Source organism: Salvelinus sp. IW2-2015, linkage group LG8 (assembly GCF_002910315.2).
Source record: "Salvelinus sp. IW2-2015 linkage group LG8, ASM291031v2, whole genome shotgun sequence".
Lineage (NCBI taxonomy): Eukaryota > Metazoa > Chordata > Actinopteri > Salmoniformes > Salmonidae > Salvelinus > Salvelinus sp. IW2-2015.
This window is the reverse complement of record NC_036848.1, coordinates 38,656,752-38,671,962: the sequence shown is the minus strand read 5'-3', so window position 1 is coordinate 38,671,962 and position 15,211 is coordinate 38,656,752. Positions and strand designations below refer to the sequence as shown.

Genomic DNA, 15,211 nt, shown 5'->3' with positions numbered 1-15,211 from the left:
ATGGTCACTCTGACTGAGCTCCAGATCTCCTCTGTGTAGATGGGAGAACCTTCCAGAAGGAAAACCATCTCTGCAGCACTTCACCAATCAGGCCTTTATGGTAGAGTCGCCAGATGGAAGTCACTCCTCAGTAAAATGTACATGACAACCCACTTGGAGTTTGCCTGAAAATAGCTGAACAGTGACACTCTCAATCCAACCTGACAGAGCTTGAGAGGATCTACAGAGAAGAATGGAAGAAACTCCCCAAATACAAGCTTGTAGCGTCGTACCCAAGAAGACTCAAGGCTGTAATCGCTGCCAAAYGAGCTTCAACAAAGTACTGAGTAAAGGTCCTGAATAGTTATGTAAATGTCATATTTCCATTTATTTTAGAATATTTTTTTTGCTAACATTTCAAAAAAACATGTTACTTTTGAATTATGGGGTATTGATGAGGGGGGAAAAACTGTTTAACACATTTTAGAATCTTTTTTGGATAACGTTTCTTTGGGACCATCAGSTGATGTACTGACAACAAATGTTCTTGCAACGTTCCCATGAAACGTGTCTGTAACATTTTAAAATGTTATATTCTGAAAACATGGCTCATTATTTTGTTGTGTTGACTCTGTTAGACAGAGTTAATACACTTACAAATATTGAACCATTTTAAGATACAAACCTTAATTGTAAGCGGCATTAACTTGTAACCTTTATGTAATCTATTCCTAACCTGCTGAATGACTACATATTGCTACTGGTTGGTCAAAATTCTCCCTTCTGTTTTTTTTATATTAATCTCTAGCTTTGCCACAGCCAGTTCACCAGGGTCCTATTTTAAGTATATTGGGGACACACACACACCAATTGTCCCCATTCGTTTTGGCAACATGGTGGCATGTCTAAGATACTATGGGCACCACATAGGAGTATTAATGGCTGATTCCGCCACATGCTATTATAAGCAACCGCTCCCACACCTAAGCAGTGGGTCCGGCAGAAACACAGAGGGGGAGTTGTGTGAATGGACGGCGGGATAGAGGCATAGAGAGGGCGAGAGAAGGGATACTTCTCGGTTACCTAACTGAACCTGGAGAACAACCGAAGATTAGCTCCTTACGCACGCTGTAAGTGAACCCGAGAATAACCCAGATTAAGTGTGTGTATTTGTTTGTGTGTGCTGTAGCCGTCTATTTGTTAACCAGGTGATAACCCAGAGATCCCTAGGTCTTGTCAACCTACCCATGCCTTGGCTGTGCTGTTGTGTGCCTGTGGTGCCTGCATACAGAGCACAAATATCCCTTTTTTTATGAGAATTGGTGTCCCGATAAGTTATATTTCTTATTGTATAAGGCGGGTAAGGTCATAGATAGCCTACTGTAGGCTATGTTTGTGTCCCCATTTGCTGGCGTATCCAGTGACTATCCTGGAGGTGACACAGTGCAAGGCATTTAGTGGTGACAGGCAGGTTGGTCTGGCCCAGACTATATTTAGCTGTCTTCCTCAGACACTCTTTATATGGCCACACTTGTCAGCAGTGCTACCAGACTCACCCTGCAAAACCCTGAATGCTCACATGCACAGGGTATAGACGGATATACATAGATTAGAGGGGGGAAATGTTCTGTGTATTGACTTTTGTCTACAGCTACTTGACATGATTATGGCTACTAGTGTGGCTATACTTTAGTTATATTGTCAGTGTGAGGAGTAAAGTAGAAGTGTTTGCTCTCTAGGGGGTTAAGTGGTGTCTTCACCATGTTCTTGCACCGATCCAATCCTTGTAGATCTATACCAAGAGTCTAGGTTTGGAAGTGGGCACAGCTATCCTCGGGAAGGGTTCAGCGTCAAACCCATTTGACTGCCTCTACATGCTGAAACGTGACCCTCACATTTCTCTGTCATCCTCATTCACATCTTTACGTTTTTATAGGAAGAGGTGTTTAATGTTGTCCCGTGGTAGACAGCTGATCTGGGCAACAGCAGCATTCTTCCATAGCCCCAGGTTCATTCCTCAAATGTATAAATCTTGTTACACTGCGTTTACTACAGTTGAAATATTTTGTTATTTGATAACATTACGTTGAGATATGATTTCTGTTTGTCAATGATACAGACACATGATTGGAACTTAAAATATCGTACATCACAAACCACAGACTGAAATACACAATTTACTGATGGCCTCCCTATCTCTCTCCTTCTCCCCCCTCTCTCTCTCTCCTGCAGAAGATGGCGCTCCCGACTGTGATGGTGCTGCCCATGCTGATCGTGGTGGCTGCTGGGATCTACTACATCTACAACGAGATCATCCAGTACATGTCCAAGTCCATGGTCAAGAACAAAGTGGTGGTCATCACTGATGCTGTGTCAGGAGTGGGAAGTGGTGAGGATTTGATATTCTTATTTGTAATTCAATCTCAATTCAAATGGGGATTCAAAAATAGCCTGCGAAGAATAAGTCTATTAATGTTCTGACCGTATAGCCAACAATGTAATGTTGTTCAATTCTGAAACAGAGGACTGGGTAAATGCCACCGTTGACTAAATCCATCCCTCTCTCTATCTTTCTCTCCCGCTCCTCTCTCCCTCTCCAGAGTGTGCTCATCACTTCCATAAGGGTGGTGCCAGGCTGATTCTGTGTGGGGCCAGCTGGGACAAGATGGAGTCTCTGTACGACACATTGACCAGCGGGGCTGACCCCAGAGTGGTGAGTAACACTAATAGGTGCCCTCCTTGGTGGCCTTGAGCAAAAGGAAAGTTCCAGTTAGTTATTATCATAGTTTTGTGCTCGCCAGTTGTCTCGGCAGTCACCGCTGCTGGTTCCTCTTCTGGTGGCAGACAATGGCAGGATATCCCCTTTGACAGTGCACTGTCCTCTGGGTATCTCTCCTYCACAGGGCAGAGCAGTGGTGTGTTCATGGAAAAATAACAGATCTCACCAACTTGAACACTAGAAAAGGGCGATATGATGATGAGCAAAGACATACGCTATTTGGAGTGTTAGTGAAAAAGGTAAATGTGTAAGAGGAGGTTAAAGTTCGAGTTAGCGGTTAAATCATCCTTTCTTTCAAGCACAACCACATACTTTAGTGCTGGCTGTCTTCAGACCCTCACACCCATGTTGCTATTGTATTGCTTACTGTAAAAGTCTGCGTAACAGTATAAAATCCCTCTCCTGTCCTTCCTTCTCTCATACATATGTCCTTTTCTTCTGCATCCCTCTCTCCTCTGCTCAGACGTTCCCTCCCAAGCTGGTGCTGCTGGACTTCAGTGACATGGACAGTATGCCTGAGGTGGTGGATGAGGTGGTGGAGTGCTACGGCTGTGTGGACATCCTGGTGTGTAACAGCAGCATGAAGCTGAAGGCCCCCGTACATACTGTCTCACTGGAAATGGACAGGAACATCATGGACATCAACTACTTTGGACCCAGCACCTTGGCCAAAGGTATGAAGGACTTTTCCCTGGAGGAAAAAACATGTTGTGTTGCAACTGATTGATTCAGTTATTGATTGATTGATGTTGCAGGTGTCCTTCCAGCTATGATGTCTAGGAGGTCTGGTCACATTCTATTGGTCAACAGCATCCAGGGCAGACTGGCTATCCCCTTCAGAACCTCCTGTATGGATGCATTACATATTCCCCTGTTGCATTCATAACACCTCGTATGAGATGAAAAACCTGTTGCACTTTCAAAGAAGAATGTGTAGTTCTCACAGTCTGATGCACAGGATTCCTGAACAGTACAGTTCAAGATAATGATTAGACACAGTTTCTCTTCTGCAACGTATAGAATGAGTCTCAGCAATGGGTGAGTCGCGTCCTGTTTATGTGTGTGTGTGTGTGTGTGTGCATGTGTTATTTCAGACTCGGCCTCAAAGCATGCGGTGCAGGCGTTCTTTGACTGCCTGCGAGCGGAGGTGGAGGAGTATGGGATAATAGTAAGCACTATCAGCCACACCTTCATCAACGCAGCTCTACCCTCCACCCCTCCTGCTAAACCTCAGGGCCTGTCCACATGTGAGTACATACAGCTCTCTCTGTCTAGTGTCTGCAAACATATGCATGTACACCTAATGACTTCCAAACAAAATGAGGGCGGGCAGTATATGAGAACAGACTTACACATTCATAGACTTGAGTCTATAATGATTTTCAGACTAAATCATTAGGCAATATAGCATATATTGAGCGAGTAACAAAAAATGCATATTCAWTGTGATTATTCTGAGGTCTTCAGTTGTCATTATGTTTTAATATTTTGAGCACGTTCATTTTTGATCAAACCCTGTTATGTTATGCTAACTCGTGTCTTGCTCCTTCTCTCCTCAGTTGGCGTGCGCCCGGCCGATCTGGCCAATGAGATAATGCGAACGGTGAGCAGGAAGAAGAAAGAGGTTTTGATGGCCCACCCCATCCCCTGGGTCGCTCTCTACCTCCGCTCCTTCTTTCCCTCTTTCTTCTTTGCCGTGGTTGCTGCTGGAGTGAAGGACTCCGCCATGGCAGAACAGATGCAGTAGAAGGAAGAGAAAAGAGAAGAAGAGAAAATTAAAGAAGGACAATAGAATGTATAGTGTATTATGGCATAATGCAATGAAATCTAACCCATCAGAGGCCTATGCCACATGGACATGGCCTCTGATGTTATTGCAGTTTGCCTTGGGTCCTGTAGATGGCAGCAGTTCACTGTTGTATTCTTAAGTTTGCCTTGGGTCCTGTAGATGGCAGCAGTTCACTGTTATATTCTTAAGTTTGCCTTGGGTCCTGTAGATGGCAGCAGTTCGCTGTTGTATTCTTATGTCATGCCTGTGCAGAAAGGATGCCAAAGTTGCACCACCCACCACTATCAAAATTAACTTTTGCTCTAACTTTAAACATTGTTTCTATTGGATATTTCAATGTTTAACCTAACCATAATTAGAATATATGGCCTCATATGTTGTTTTGTGGGTGATCGTTAATGTTGTCTTTTCATTTGACCAATACACTTGTCCATGTGAATTACATTATTTGTCTGTGATTTTTATAGAAAACATTGATATAAATATTTATATTTCATTGACATTGTATATGACATGAATGTCTAGCAGTAATACATATTTGGTATTGATATGCGTCGCGCATTCACTCACTTCACAGTCATGTGACAACTATCTCTGTAATGAGCCCTCCGTGATATTGTCATGTAAATGGGTCTGAGAGAAAGGTTCTCACCTCCAAGTCTGCATGTGTGTGTATTTGTTTAATTGTATGGCCCAGTCTGAGGTCCAGCTGGCCTGTATGTGTGTTAATCCTGCGGGTCACTTGCTCTCTAGMGATTTAAGTATGGGATTATAATGACAGAACTACGTGAGTTTGTATTTGGAATTTCGCAAATGTGTAATTTAATTTCGCAAGCTTGTATCATGATGTGTGAATGATTTAACACCGGCCGAAAACTTGTTACTTGACATTTGAACACATTCAAGATCTGGAAGCGTAATTTATTTTCAGAATTATTGCAAATCCGTTTACGACTATGAATATTATGCTGTGAATCAAAAATACACTTGAAGATTTTGAATCTGCGCGCGCTACGAGTTCGTTCACTGTTATGTAGAAKGTTTTGTAAATTTGTAGGAATAGATTTGTAAGTAAAACKTTGATTGGGCTCTGGGGGCAGGACCTTTTACTCCTGACTAATCGGTTCCKTCTGCCAAAACCACAGTTGCCTAACCATTGGCTAGATTGTTCCATCAAAATATCAGGAAGTAAGCAAGAGAGGATGAGGTAAAGAAAACTAAAACAATCTACTTAAAAGGTAACGTTAACCATCTGTGTATATCTGTGTACGTCGATTTATTGGGTGAAAAGACATGACCGTAGTTTGCTTATCATGTGAAATATAATCAGTGGTGTAAGTACTTAAGTAAAAATACTTGGAAGTACTACTTAAGTAGTTTTTTTTAGGATATCTGTACTTTATAATTTTGAGAACTTTTATTTCACTACATTCCTAAACAAAATGATATACTTTTTACTCCATACATTTTCCCTGACACCCAAAAGTACTCGTTACATTTTGAATCCTTAGCAGGACAAGAAAGGGTCTAATTCACACTTATCAAGAGAACATCCCTGGTTATCCTTACTGCCTCTGATTTGGCAGATTCGCTAAACACATGCTTAGTTTGTAAATTATGTCTGAGTGTTGGAGCGTGCCCCTGGATATCCGCAAATAAAAATAAAAAACAAGACATTTGTGCCGTCTGGTTTGCTTAATATTTGACTTTGAAGTTATTTATACTTTTACTTTTGATAGTTAAGTATATTTAAAACCACATACTTTTACTCAAAGTAGTATTTTACAGGACAACTTTCACTTTTAGTTGAGTCATTTTCAATGAAGGTATCTTTACTTTTACTCAAGTATGACAATTGGGTACTTTTTTCACCACTGAATATAATGGTACATTTCAGACAAACTGCAGGCCAGCCATTGCATTTGCAGCCACTGTTGAGTTAGCTATCTGGCCTCTGACGTTCAACCTGACTTTACCATCACTGGCTAGCTTTATCAGGCAGCTTTAGATATGAGGGGAAAATCAATATATTGGCTAGTTAATAACCGTCTATCTTATTGATAGTTCATACAAATGGCATTAACGTTAGCTAGATAGCTAGCTAAATTGAAACTGCTGGGAGAATGGTAGCGAGTTTACTCCCWCCATCACCACTGCAGAGTAGATAACAAAAACTATAGCTATATTTTAAAGACTTGTTACTGACTATTGAACACTTTTTTTGTCAAACTACTTCATTCTACTGCCTGTTTACTGATTTAATTTGTGACTGAAAAAGTTGTCAAGAAAAATTCCCCTCCCAATTTCATTGCAAATAGACTAGCTAGCTAAAAATAAACTGCTGACAACTTGATCAAACTTATAAATATGTAAAACAGCACATTTAAGGTAGTTGTGGTTCTCAGCAACACGAAGCAGCACTGAAATTTGAGCTGGGAGGTTAATTTCTTCCCCCTTTCAGGTTGAAACATCCCTAACACCCAGAGAGATCTAAAGAACTTGGGAACCTCCCAGCCATCAGGAAAATCATATTGTTCTTGGAGTTGATTGACAAGGTTAAGTAGAGAATAACACGTGTGGATCTATTTCTATCATGCAGAATTGTAGCTCATTCAATAATACATACATGGGTGATTTCTGTCCCAGGGGATTAAACTGCACGTTTTTGTTCAATTTAGACCACAATTAGTTACATTTGGTGTTAGTGAAGTACTGGAACAAAAACCTGTACACTCCTTTGCAGAGAACCTATGGTTGTCATGACTTCAATTGAATAAATACTGTTACCATTTTCATTTGTTAATCTATGCAGGTTTGTCATATGATTTCCAGGCGCTTGGTCAAGATGAATACAACAATACTCCAAGGCAGGACATTTCCCTGCATCCAGGTTGAGGCCTGCTACCAGCAGAAACATTGAACACTTCATGTCATTAAGTCATGCATATAAAAAAACAAAAAAAAAACATGTATAGCTAATACTCCAATCATATGAGCGGATAAGCGCTATGCACCATAAACCTGTCTACTCCCGGAGTAACTCCCTTTCAGAGATACTTTAATTAGAGGGTTTTCCAGGAGGCCCTGGGCCAATGGGAGGTCAGGGGAGGGCTTAGGGGTCAGAGGGAGTGAGAGCAAAGTTAGAGACATGAAGATACAACTTGAACCACAGAGTAAGGCTACCTTCAAACCAAAATGCATGTCCAACAAGGCTGTTTGTTCAGGAAAAACACTGTTTTACATTTGTAATGGTTTGATTGATAGTCTTTGCAACTTTTCTGATGGACAGCACAACACTACCCTAGTCCCCCCCTATTGAACACCATTGAGTTGCTGCGTCTTTTAAGCATCCATTTGTCTTATTGGACCCTTATAGTTTCAGGTAAGACCCAGATGCAGACATTGTCGAAGTAACAAAAGTTTATTACTAGTACAGGGGCAGGGACAAGGGCAGGCAGAGGTCAGTAATCCAGATAGGGTACAAAAGGTCCAGAACAGCAGGCATTCTCAGGGTCAGAGCAGGCAGGGGTCAATAATCCAGTGTGGTGTGGCAAGGTATAGAACGGCAGGCAGCCTCAGGGTAGGCAGAATGGTCAAAACCGGGAAGAACTAGACCAGACAGGAGCACGGGAAAAACCACTGGAAGGCTTGACGAAACAAAATGAACTGGCAACAGACAAACAGAGACCACAGGTATAAGTACACTGGGGATAATGGGGAAGATGGGCGACACCTGGAAGGGGGTGGAGACAAGTACAAAGACAGGTGAAACAGATCTGGGTGTGACACTTATACAATGGGTTACCAACATATTCAAATAATAATTGACATATTTTCATAGACTTTATTTTMATTAATTTATTCATACAATTTCATCCTTCCACAAGATATAGTTCCGACACACATCTAGGGTTGCTACCCAAGCCAGCTGGTACTTCGTTCTATCGGTTCYGTTGCCAGAGATGTGACCCAGTCGCCAAGTCTTTTTGTTCTGTATCTATGGACGTGACCCAGTTGTTCGTTCTAAATGTTCTATTGTCATACTGGCTGGCAACGTTCTTATCCCTTGCTTGCTAACTAGCCAACTACAGCTAACTTACAGTCAGGTCAAACAGTGCAGCCCGAATAACAACAAAGTAGCTGCATTTGCATTTGATTAAGCTGTTTTCTAGTGACATATATTTGGACACATCCATAACAATGCGCGATTTCACCTGGCATAGAAAATGTGCTCTCTAGTCAGGGCACAGTTGTTCATAGGAGCTAGCCAACAACACAGCTAACACAACCACTTCAAACTGAAGCTGGAAAGACTGCAAACTAGCTGCACTTCATTTCGTTTTACCTGTTTTCTATTGATAGTTATTTGTATACGTCCATAGAAATTATGCTGATTCATGATTTCAACTGGCTGAGAAAAGCTGCCTGTCACGACACGTTCAATACTATGCGACAGCTGGTGTTATGTGTGCTCCCTCTCTGGCCTCTAGGTCAGGGGCTTTGTGATGGCCACTCCAATACTTTGACTTTGATGTCCTTAAGCCATTTTGCCACAACTTTGGAAGTATGCTTGGGGTCATTGTCCATTTGGAAGACCCATTTGCGGCCAAGTTTTAACTTCCTGACTGTCTTGTGATGTTGCTTCAATATATCCACATAATTTTCCATCCTCATTATTCCATCTATTTTCTGAAGTGCACCAGTCCCTCCTGCAGCAAAGCACCTCCACAACATGATGCTGCCACCCCCGTGCTTCATGGTTGCGATGGTGTTCTTCGGCTTGCAAGCATCCCCCTTCTTCCTCCAAACATAACAATGGTCAGTATGGCCAAGCAGTTTATTTGTGTTTCATCAGACCAGAGGACATTTCTCCAAAAAGTACGATCTTTGTCCCCATCTTTTTTTATTGCGGTTTTGGAGCAGTGGCTTCTTCCTTGCTGAGCGGCCTTTCAGGTTACGTTGATATAAGACTTGTTTTACTGTGGATATAGATACTTTTGTACCTGTTTCCTCCAGCATCTTCACAAGGTCCTTTGCTGTTGTTCTGGGATTGATTTGCACTTTTCGCACGAAAGTACGTTCATCTTGTGGAGACAGAACGCGTCTCCTTCCTGAGCGGTATGACGGCTGCGTGGTCCCATGGTGTTTATACTTGCATACTATTGTTTGTGCAGATGAATGTGGTACCTTCAGGCGTTTGGAAATTGCTCCCAAGGATGAACCAGACTTGTGGAGTTTTACCATTTTGTTTTCTGAGGTCTTGGCTGATTTCTTTTGATTTTTCCATGATGTCAAGCAAAGAACTGAGTTGAAGGCTTTGAAATCATCCAGAGTACACCTCCAATTGACTGAAATGTCAATTAGCCTATCAGAAGCTTCTAAAGCCATTATATCATTTTCTGGAATTTTCCAAGCTGTAAAGGCACAGTCAACTTAGTGTATGTAAACTTCTGACCCACTGGAATTGTGATACAGTGAATTATAAGTGAAATAATCTGTCTGTAAACAATTGTTGGAAAAATTACTTGTGTCATGCACAAAGTAGATGTCCTAACCGACTTGCCAAAACTATAGTTTGTTAACAATAAATTTGTGGAGTGGTTGAAAAACGAACCTAAGTGTATGTAACCTTCCGACTTCAACTGTATGTAGGTAACGTACTTTGTAGGTAACCAATAATTACAAGTAAATACTCCTCAAGATACACTTCATTTTAACTAGCTAAATCATGTGTAACACCTGGTAAATACATTGTACATAGGCAAATATTACATGTACTCTGTGGATTACTAGTGTGTTTATCCTCCCACTTGGATGTGTCACGCCCTGACCTTAGAGATCCTTTATGTCTCTATTTGGTTTGGTCAGGGTGTGATTTGGGGTGGGTATTCTATGTTCTTTAGTTCTATTATTTGTATTTCTATGTTTTGGCCAGGTAGGGTTCTCAATCAGYGACAGCTGTCTATCGTTGTCTCTGATTGAGAACCATACTTAGGTAGCCTTTTTCCCACCTGTCTTTGTTGGAGGTTAACTTTGTTTGTGGCACTTAACACCTTTAGCTTCACAGTTGTTGTGGATTGTTTATTGTTTTTGTCGGCGTCATATAAATAAAGGAATATGTATGCTCACCACGCTGCGCTTTGGTCTACTTCTGTTGACGGCCGTGACAGGATGGTACTTTTGGAAGCCTCAAAAAGAGGGCTAGAGTGCTGCTGAGGCTACTGTAAACCTTAATTGGAAAACAGTAGGTTTAAATCAATTATTTGGTGACATTAATATATTTTGTATAGTTTTATCTAAAATGGATACCTTTTAATGTTTCACTTTTTTTTGTGATTCACTGAGGAGGATGGTCCTCCCCTTCCTCATCCGAGGAGCCTCCACTGCCCTCAAGATACCCTTCATTTTAACTAGCTAAATCCTGTGTAACACCTAGTATATACATTTTACTTCGGCATATATTACATGTATTCTGTGGTGTACTAGTATGTTTATCCTCCCACTTGGATGGTGCTTCCAGAAGCTTTAAAATGAGGCCCTATATCTGATCTGTTTTTGTAAACTCAACCAAGTTAACCCTGTAAACTATTACAGACCACAAAGGGAAGCACAGCCGCGAGCTGCCCAGTGACACGAGCCTACCAGAAGTGCTAAATCACTTCTATGCTCGCTTCGAGGAAGCAACACTGAGGCATGCATGAYAACATCAGCTGTTCCGGACGACTGTGTGATCACACTCTCCYTAGCCAACGTGAGTAAGACCTTTAAACAGGTCAACATACACAAGGCTGCGGGGCCAGACGGATTACCAGGGCGTGTGCTCCGGGCATGTGCTGACCAACTGGCAGGTGTCTTCACTGACATTTTCAACATGTCCCTGATTGAGTCTGTAATACCAACATGCTTCAAGCAGACCACCATAGTCCCTGTGCCCAAGAACACAAAGGCAACCTGCCGAAATGACTACAGACCCGTAGCACTCACGCACGTAGCCATGAAGTGCTTTGAAAGGCTGGTAATGGCTCACATCAACACCATTATCCCAGAAACCCTAGACCCACTCCAATTTGCATACCGTCCAAACAGATCCACAGATGATGCAATCTCTATTGCATTCCACACTGCCCTTTCCCACCTGGACAAAAGGAACCCCTTGTGGAGAATGCTATTCATTGACTACAGCTCAGCATTCAACACCATAGTACCTCTCAAAGTTCATCACTAAGCTAAGGAACCTGGGACTAAACACCTCCCTCTGCAACTGGATCCTGGACTTCCTGACGGGCCGCCCCAGGTGGTGAGGGTAGGTAGCAACACATCTGCCAGCTGATCCTCAACACTGGAGCTCCCAGGGGTGCGTGCTCAGCCCCCTCCTGTATTCCCTGTTCACCCACGACTGCATGGCCAGGCACGTCTCCAACACCATCATTAAGTTCGCGACGACACAACAGTGGTAGGCCTGATCACTGACAACGACGAGACAGCCTATAGGGAGGAGGTCAGAGACCTGGCCAGGTGGTGCCAGAATAACAACCTCTCCCTCAACGTAACCAAGACTAAGGAGATGATTGTAGACTACAGGAAAAGGAGCACCGAGCACTTCCCCATTCTCATCGGCTTCAAATTCCTTGGTGTCCACATTAACAACAAACTAGAATGGTCCAAACACACCAAGACAATCATGAAGAGGGCACGACAAAGCCTCTTCTCCCTCAGGAAACTAAAAAGATTTGGCATGGGTCCTGAGATCCTCAAGGTTCTACAGCTGCAACATCGAGAGCATCCTGACTGGTTGCAGCACTGCCTGGTACGGCAATTGCTCGGCCTCCGACCGCAAGGCACTTCAGAGGGTAGTGCATACGACCCAGTACATCACTGGGGCAAAGCTGCCTGCCATCCAGGCCCTCTACACCAGGCGGTGTCAGAGGAAGGCCCTAAAAATGGTCAAAGACCCCAGCCACCCCAGTCATAGACTGTTCTCTCTACTACCGCATGGCAAGCGGTACCGGAGTGCCAAGTCTCCGACAAAAAGGTTTCTCAACAGTTTTTACCCCCAAGCCATAAGACTCCTGAACAGGTAACCAGGACTATTTGCATTGTGTGCCCCCCAACCCCTCTTTATTCTGCTGCTACTCTCTGTTTATCTTATATGCATAGTCCACTTTAACTATACATTCATGTACATACTACCTCAATTGGCCAACAACCAGTGCTCCCGCACATTGGCTAACCGGGCTATCTGCATTGTGTCCCCCACCCGCCAACCCTCTTTTTACGCTACTGCTACTCTCTCGTCATCATATATGCATAGTCACTTTAACCATACCTACATGTACACATCACACATGCTTAAATTCACACACTTTTGATAGACTTAAACACCTGCAAATTATCAAGATGTCAAAGTGTCGTCAACAAAAACTAAACAATGGCATATAGCAAGTGCAGCATATGGCATACATTTTTTCACATGCAAATTGCACCTTTCGGTTGTGCTCAAAGCATGTCCTTCCGAAAGCAGCTTTTATTTCTCAACTGATAGCAATGAACCCAATCAGTCCTCCACGACAACAAAATCAACAGAGTAGGCTAATAAATTCTTAGTTTTTGGATTATGCTCAGGTAAAACAGTTTGGCTAATCTATATTTCCATATTTCCAAATCCTATTCTTGAAGATCAAGGGATATTAAYTTAATTGGAATGAATGGAAAGCTGACAGTTTTGTTTTCTGTAAAAATATAGCTTAATCATATTTCTATCTGTAGTAGAAGCCTATATAACCAACCCAACAAGTAAAATGCATCATCCATTTATGGCCAGCTATGTAAACTCTAACATGGATTTATCCTGAAATGGATGTCCTTCAATTGGTAATATTCATTTTTGTCTTCTTCTAATGCCTTCTGAACAGATGTACTTTTATTGGGATGGGTCTTATCCTTGAGGCAGAACTGAGCGATTTACGCTAGATGGGCCAGCTGCAAAGTAAAAATTGGCTATTGTAAAAATGCATGAAAACAAAAACTTGCTTTAATTTAAGGTTAGGCATTAGGGTTAGCAGTGTGGTTAAGGTTAGGTTAAAAATAATCGGATTTTATGACTTTGTGGCRGTGCCAGCTAGTGACCACTCTGCAGAGCTGCCTCCAGAACAAGATTCATGATGCAAAATGCTAACCTGTGCCTCTTAAGGGGAAAGTAATCAGATTCCGTTACTGAGTTTGGGTAATCCAGAAGTTACGTTACTGATTACAATTGGACAGGTAACTAGTAACTGTAACGGACTACATTTAGAAAGTAACCTACTCAACCCTGGTAACGATAACTTGGCTATATACACGAGGTTCTAGTACCGAGTCGATGTGCAGGGCTACGAGGTAATTGACGTAGATATGTACATATGTAGATAGAACAGTAGCCCTTTCCTGCAGTCAAAGACCAACACGCCCTATTTGGCCTCATGGGTGGAATGTACATTTTTTAAACAAAGAAAATCGGGTGTTTCTAAGTCTAACAGTTTTGTTATATTTCAGTCTTCTGTGATGTTTGGGATCCAAACTGAAAATGTAATACATTTTAACTCTATATCTGACATGGTACAGGTGTATTCTTTTTATTTAAGACCATAACCATGTGTGTGAGGTGTATACTTTTGTTTCAAAGTAGATTTGTTTAAGACTACCAAGAATCACTCTGTGTAACCTTGATTRAGCCCACTGCAGTGAAAGGTTAATATCTTACATTCTGACAACATGGCAACCATGTTCTGTATAAATACATATGTACAAATMAATGTCTTACATTCTGTGTATGTTCTGTATATTGTGGCGTACAGCAGGTCAGCCACCAGGGGGAGACTCGTCGAGGCCTGGTAACAGATGGAGTATACATCACGAGGCGGGGGCTCCATCTGCTGGACGTGCGGCAGCACACAGGGAGAGTACGAGGGGAAGTGAGGTGACTTCCATAGGTTGGATACGGTTACTCGAGGAGTTGAGTTTGTGTGCCCGACAGGAAGACCCGGAGCCCAGGAGAAGGTATCCCGGAGAGGGTCTCATGGGGAGACCTGTTCTTTTCTTTTTGAATTATTATTTAATAAACACCCTGAAACCGAGCTAATCATACTCCTGTCTGTGTCTGATCACTGTAAACATCTTAACCAAACCCCCTGGTCTGCCACAATATGTTGGGGGGATGTTGATGGATATTCTCCTAACCTCCAGAAAATGGACACAGGAATGTTCTTGCAACATCCCATAAAACACATCTAGAACATATATATTTGTATATTCTGAGAACATTGTAACACGTCTAGATAAGTTCTGCTTGACATTATTAAAGGAATGTTCAAACTTTAACACCAAAAACATACTAAAATGTTCTCAGAAAGTATTTGCTGGGGCAGCTGGTAGCCTAGTGTTAAGAGTGTTGGGCCAGTAACCAAAAGGTTGCTGGCTCGAATCCTTGGGCCGACTTAGTGAAAAACTGTCTGTGCCCTGAGCAAGTCACATAACCCTAATTGCTCCTGTAAGTCGCTCTGGATAAGATCTGCAAATGCTAACAGACTGTTCACATAAACTAACAGAAAACTGGACACTCAAATGTGAGGGGAAAATTATGGTAACATTACAAAAAATGTTCTGTCTCATTAAAATTGTTAAGCGGT

General features: G+C 42.2%; 1 protein-coding gene and 1 long non-coding RNA gene across 2 annotated transcripts in view; one reads left to right on the top strand and one right to left on the bottom strand.

Annotated features, from left to right (window-relative positions):
- The first annotated feature begins 948 nt into the window (after positions 1–948).
- Positions 949–4,991, top strand: dhrs7cb (dehydrogenase/reductase (SDR family) member 7Cb). The gene is made up of 7 exons (XM_023993306.2): positions 949–1,109; positions 2,212–2,368; positions 2,580–2,692; positions 3,222–3,432; positions 3,514–3,606; positions 3,853–4,005; positions 4,318–4,991. The coding sequence occupies exons 2-7, from the start codon at positions 2,215–2,217 to the stop codon at positions 4,503–4,505; spliced, it is 912 nt and encodes a 303-aa protein (XP_023849074.1). The 5' UTR covers positions 949–1,109; positions 2,212–2,214; the 3' UTR covers positions 4,506–4,991.
- Positions 4,992–7,115: 2,124 nt separating this feature from the next.
- LOC139028154 (uncharacterized) overlaps positions 7,116–15,211 on the bottom strand; it is a 15,797-nt gene continuing 7,701 nt past the window's right edge. Inside the window, exon 2 of the long non-coding RNA XR_011480344.1 lies at positions 7,116–8,213. This is a non-coding gene — a long non-coding RNA (uncharacterized lncRNA). The remainder of the gene's footprint in view (positions 8,214–15,211) is intronic.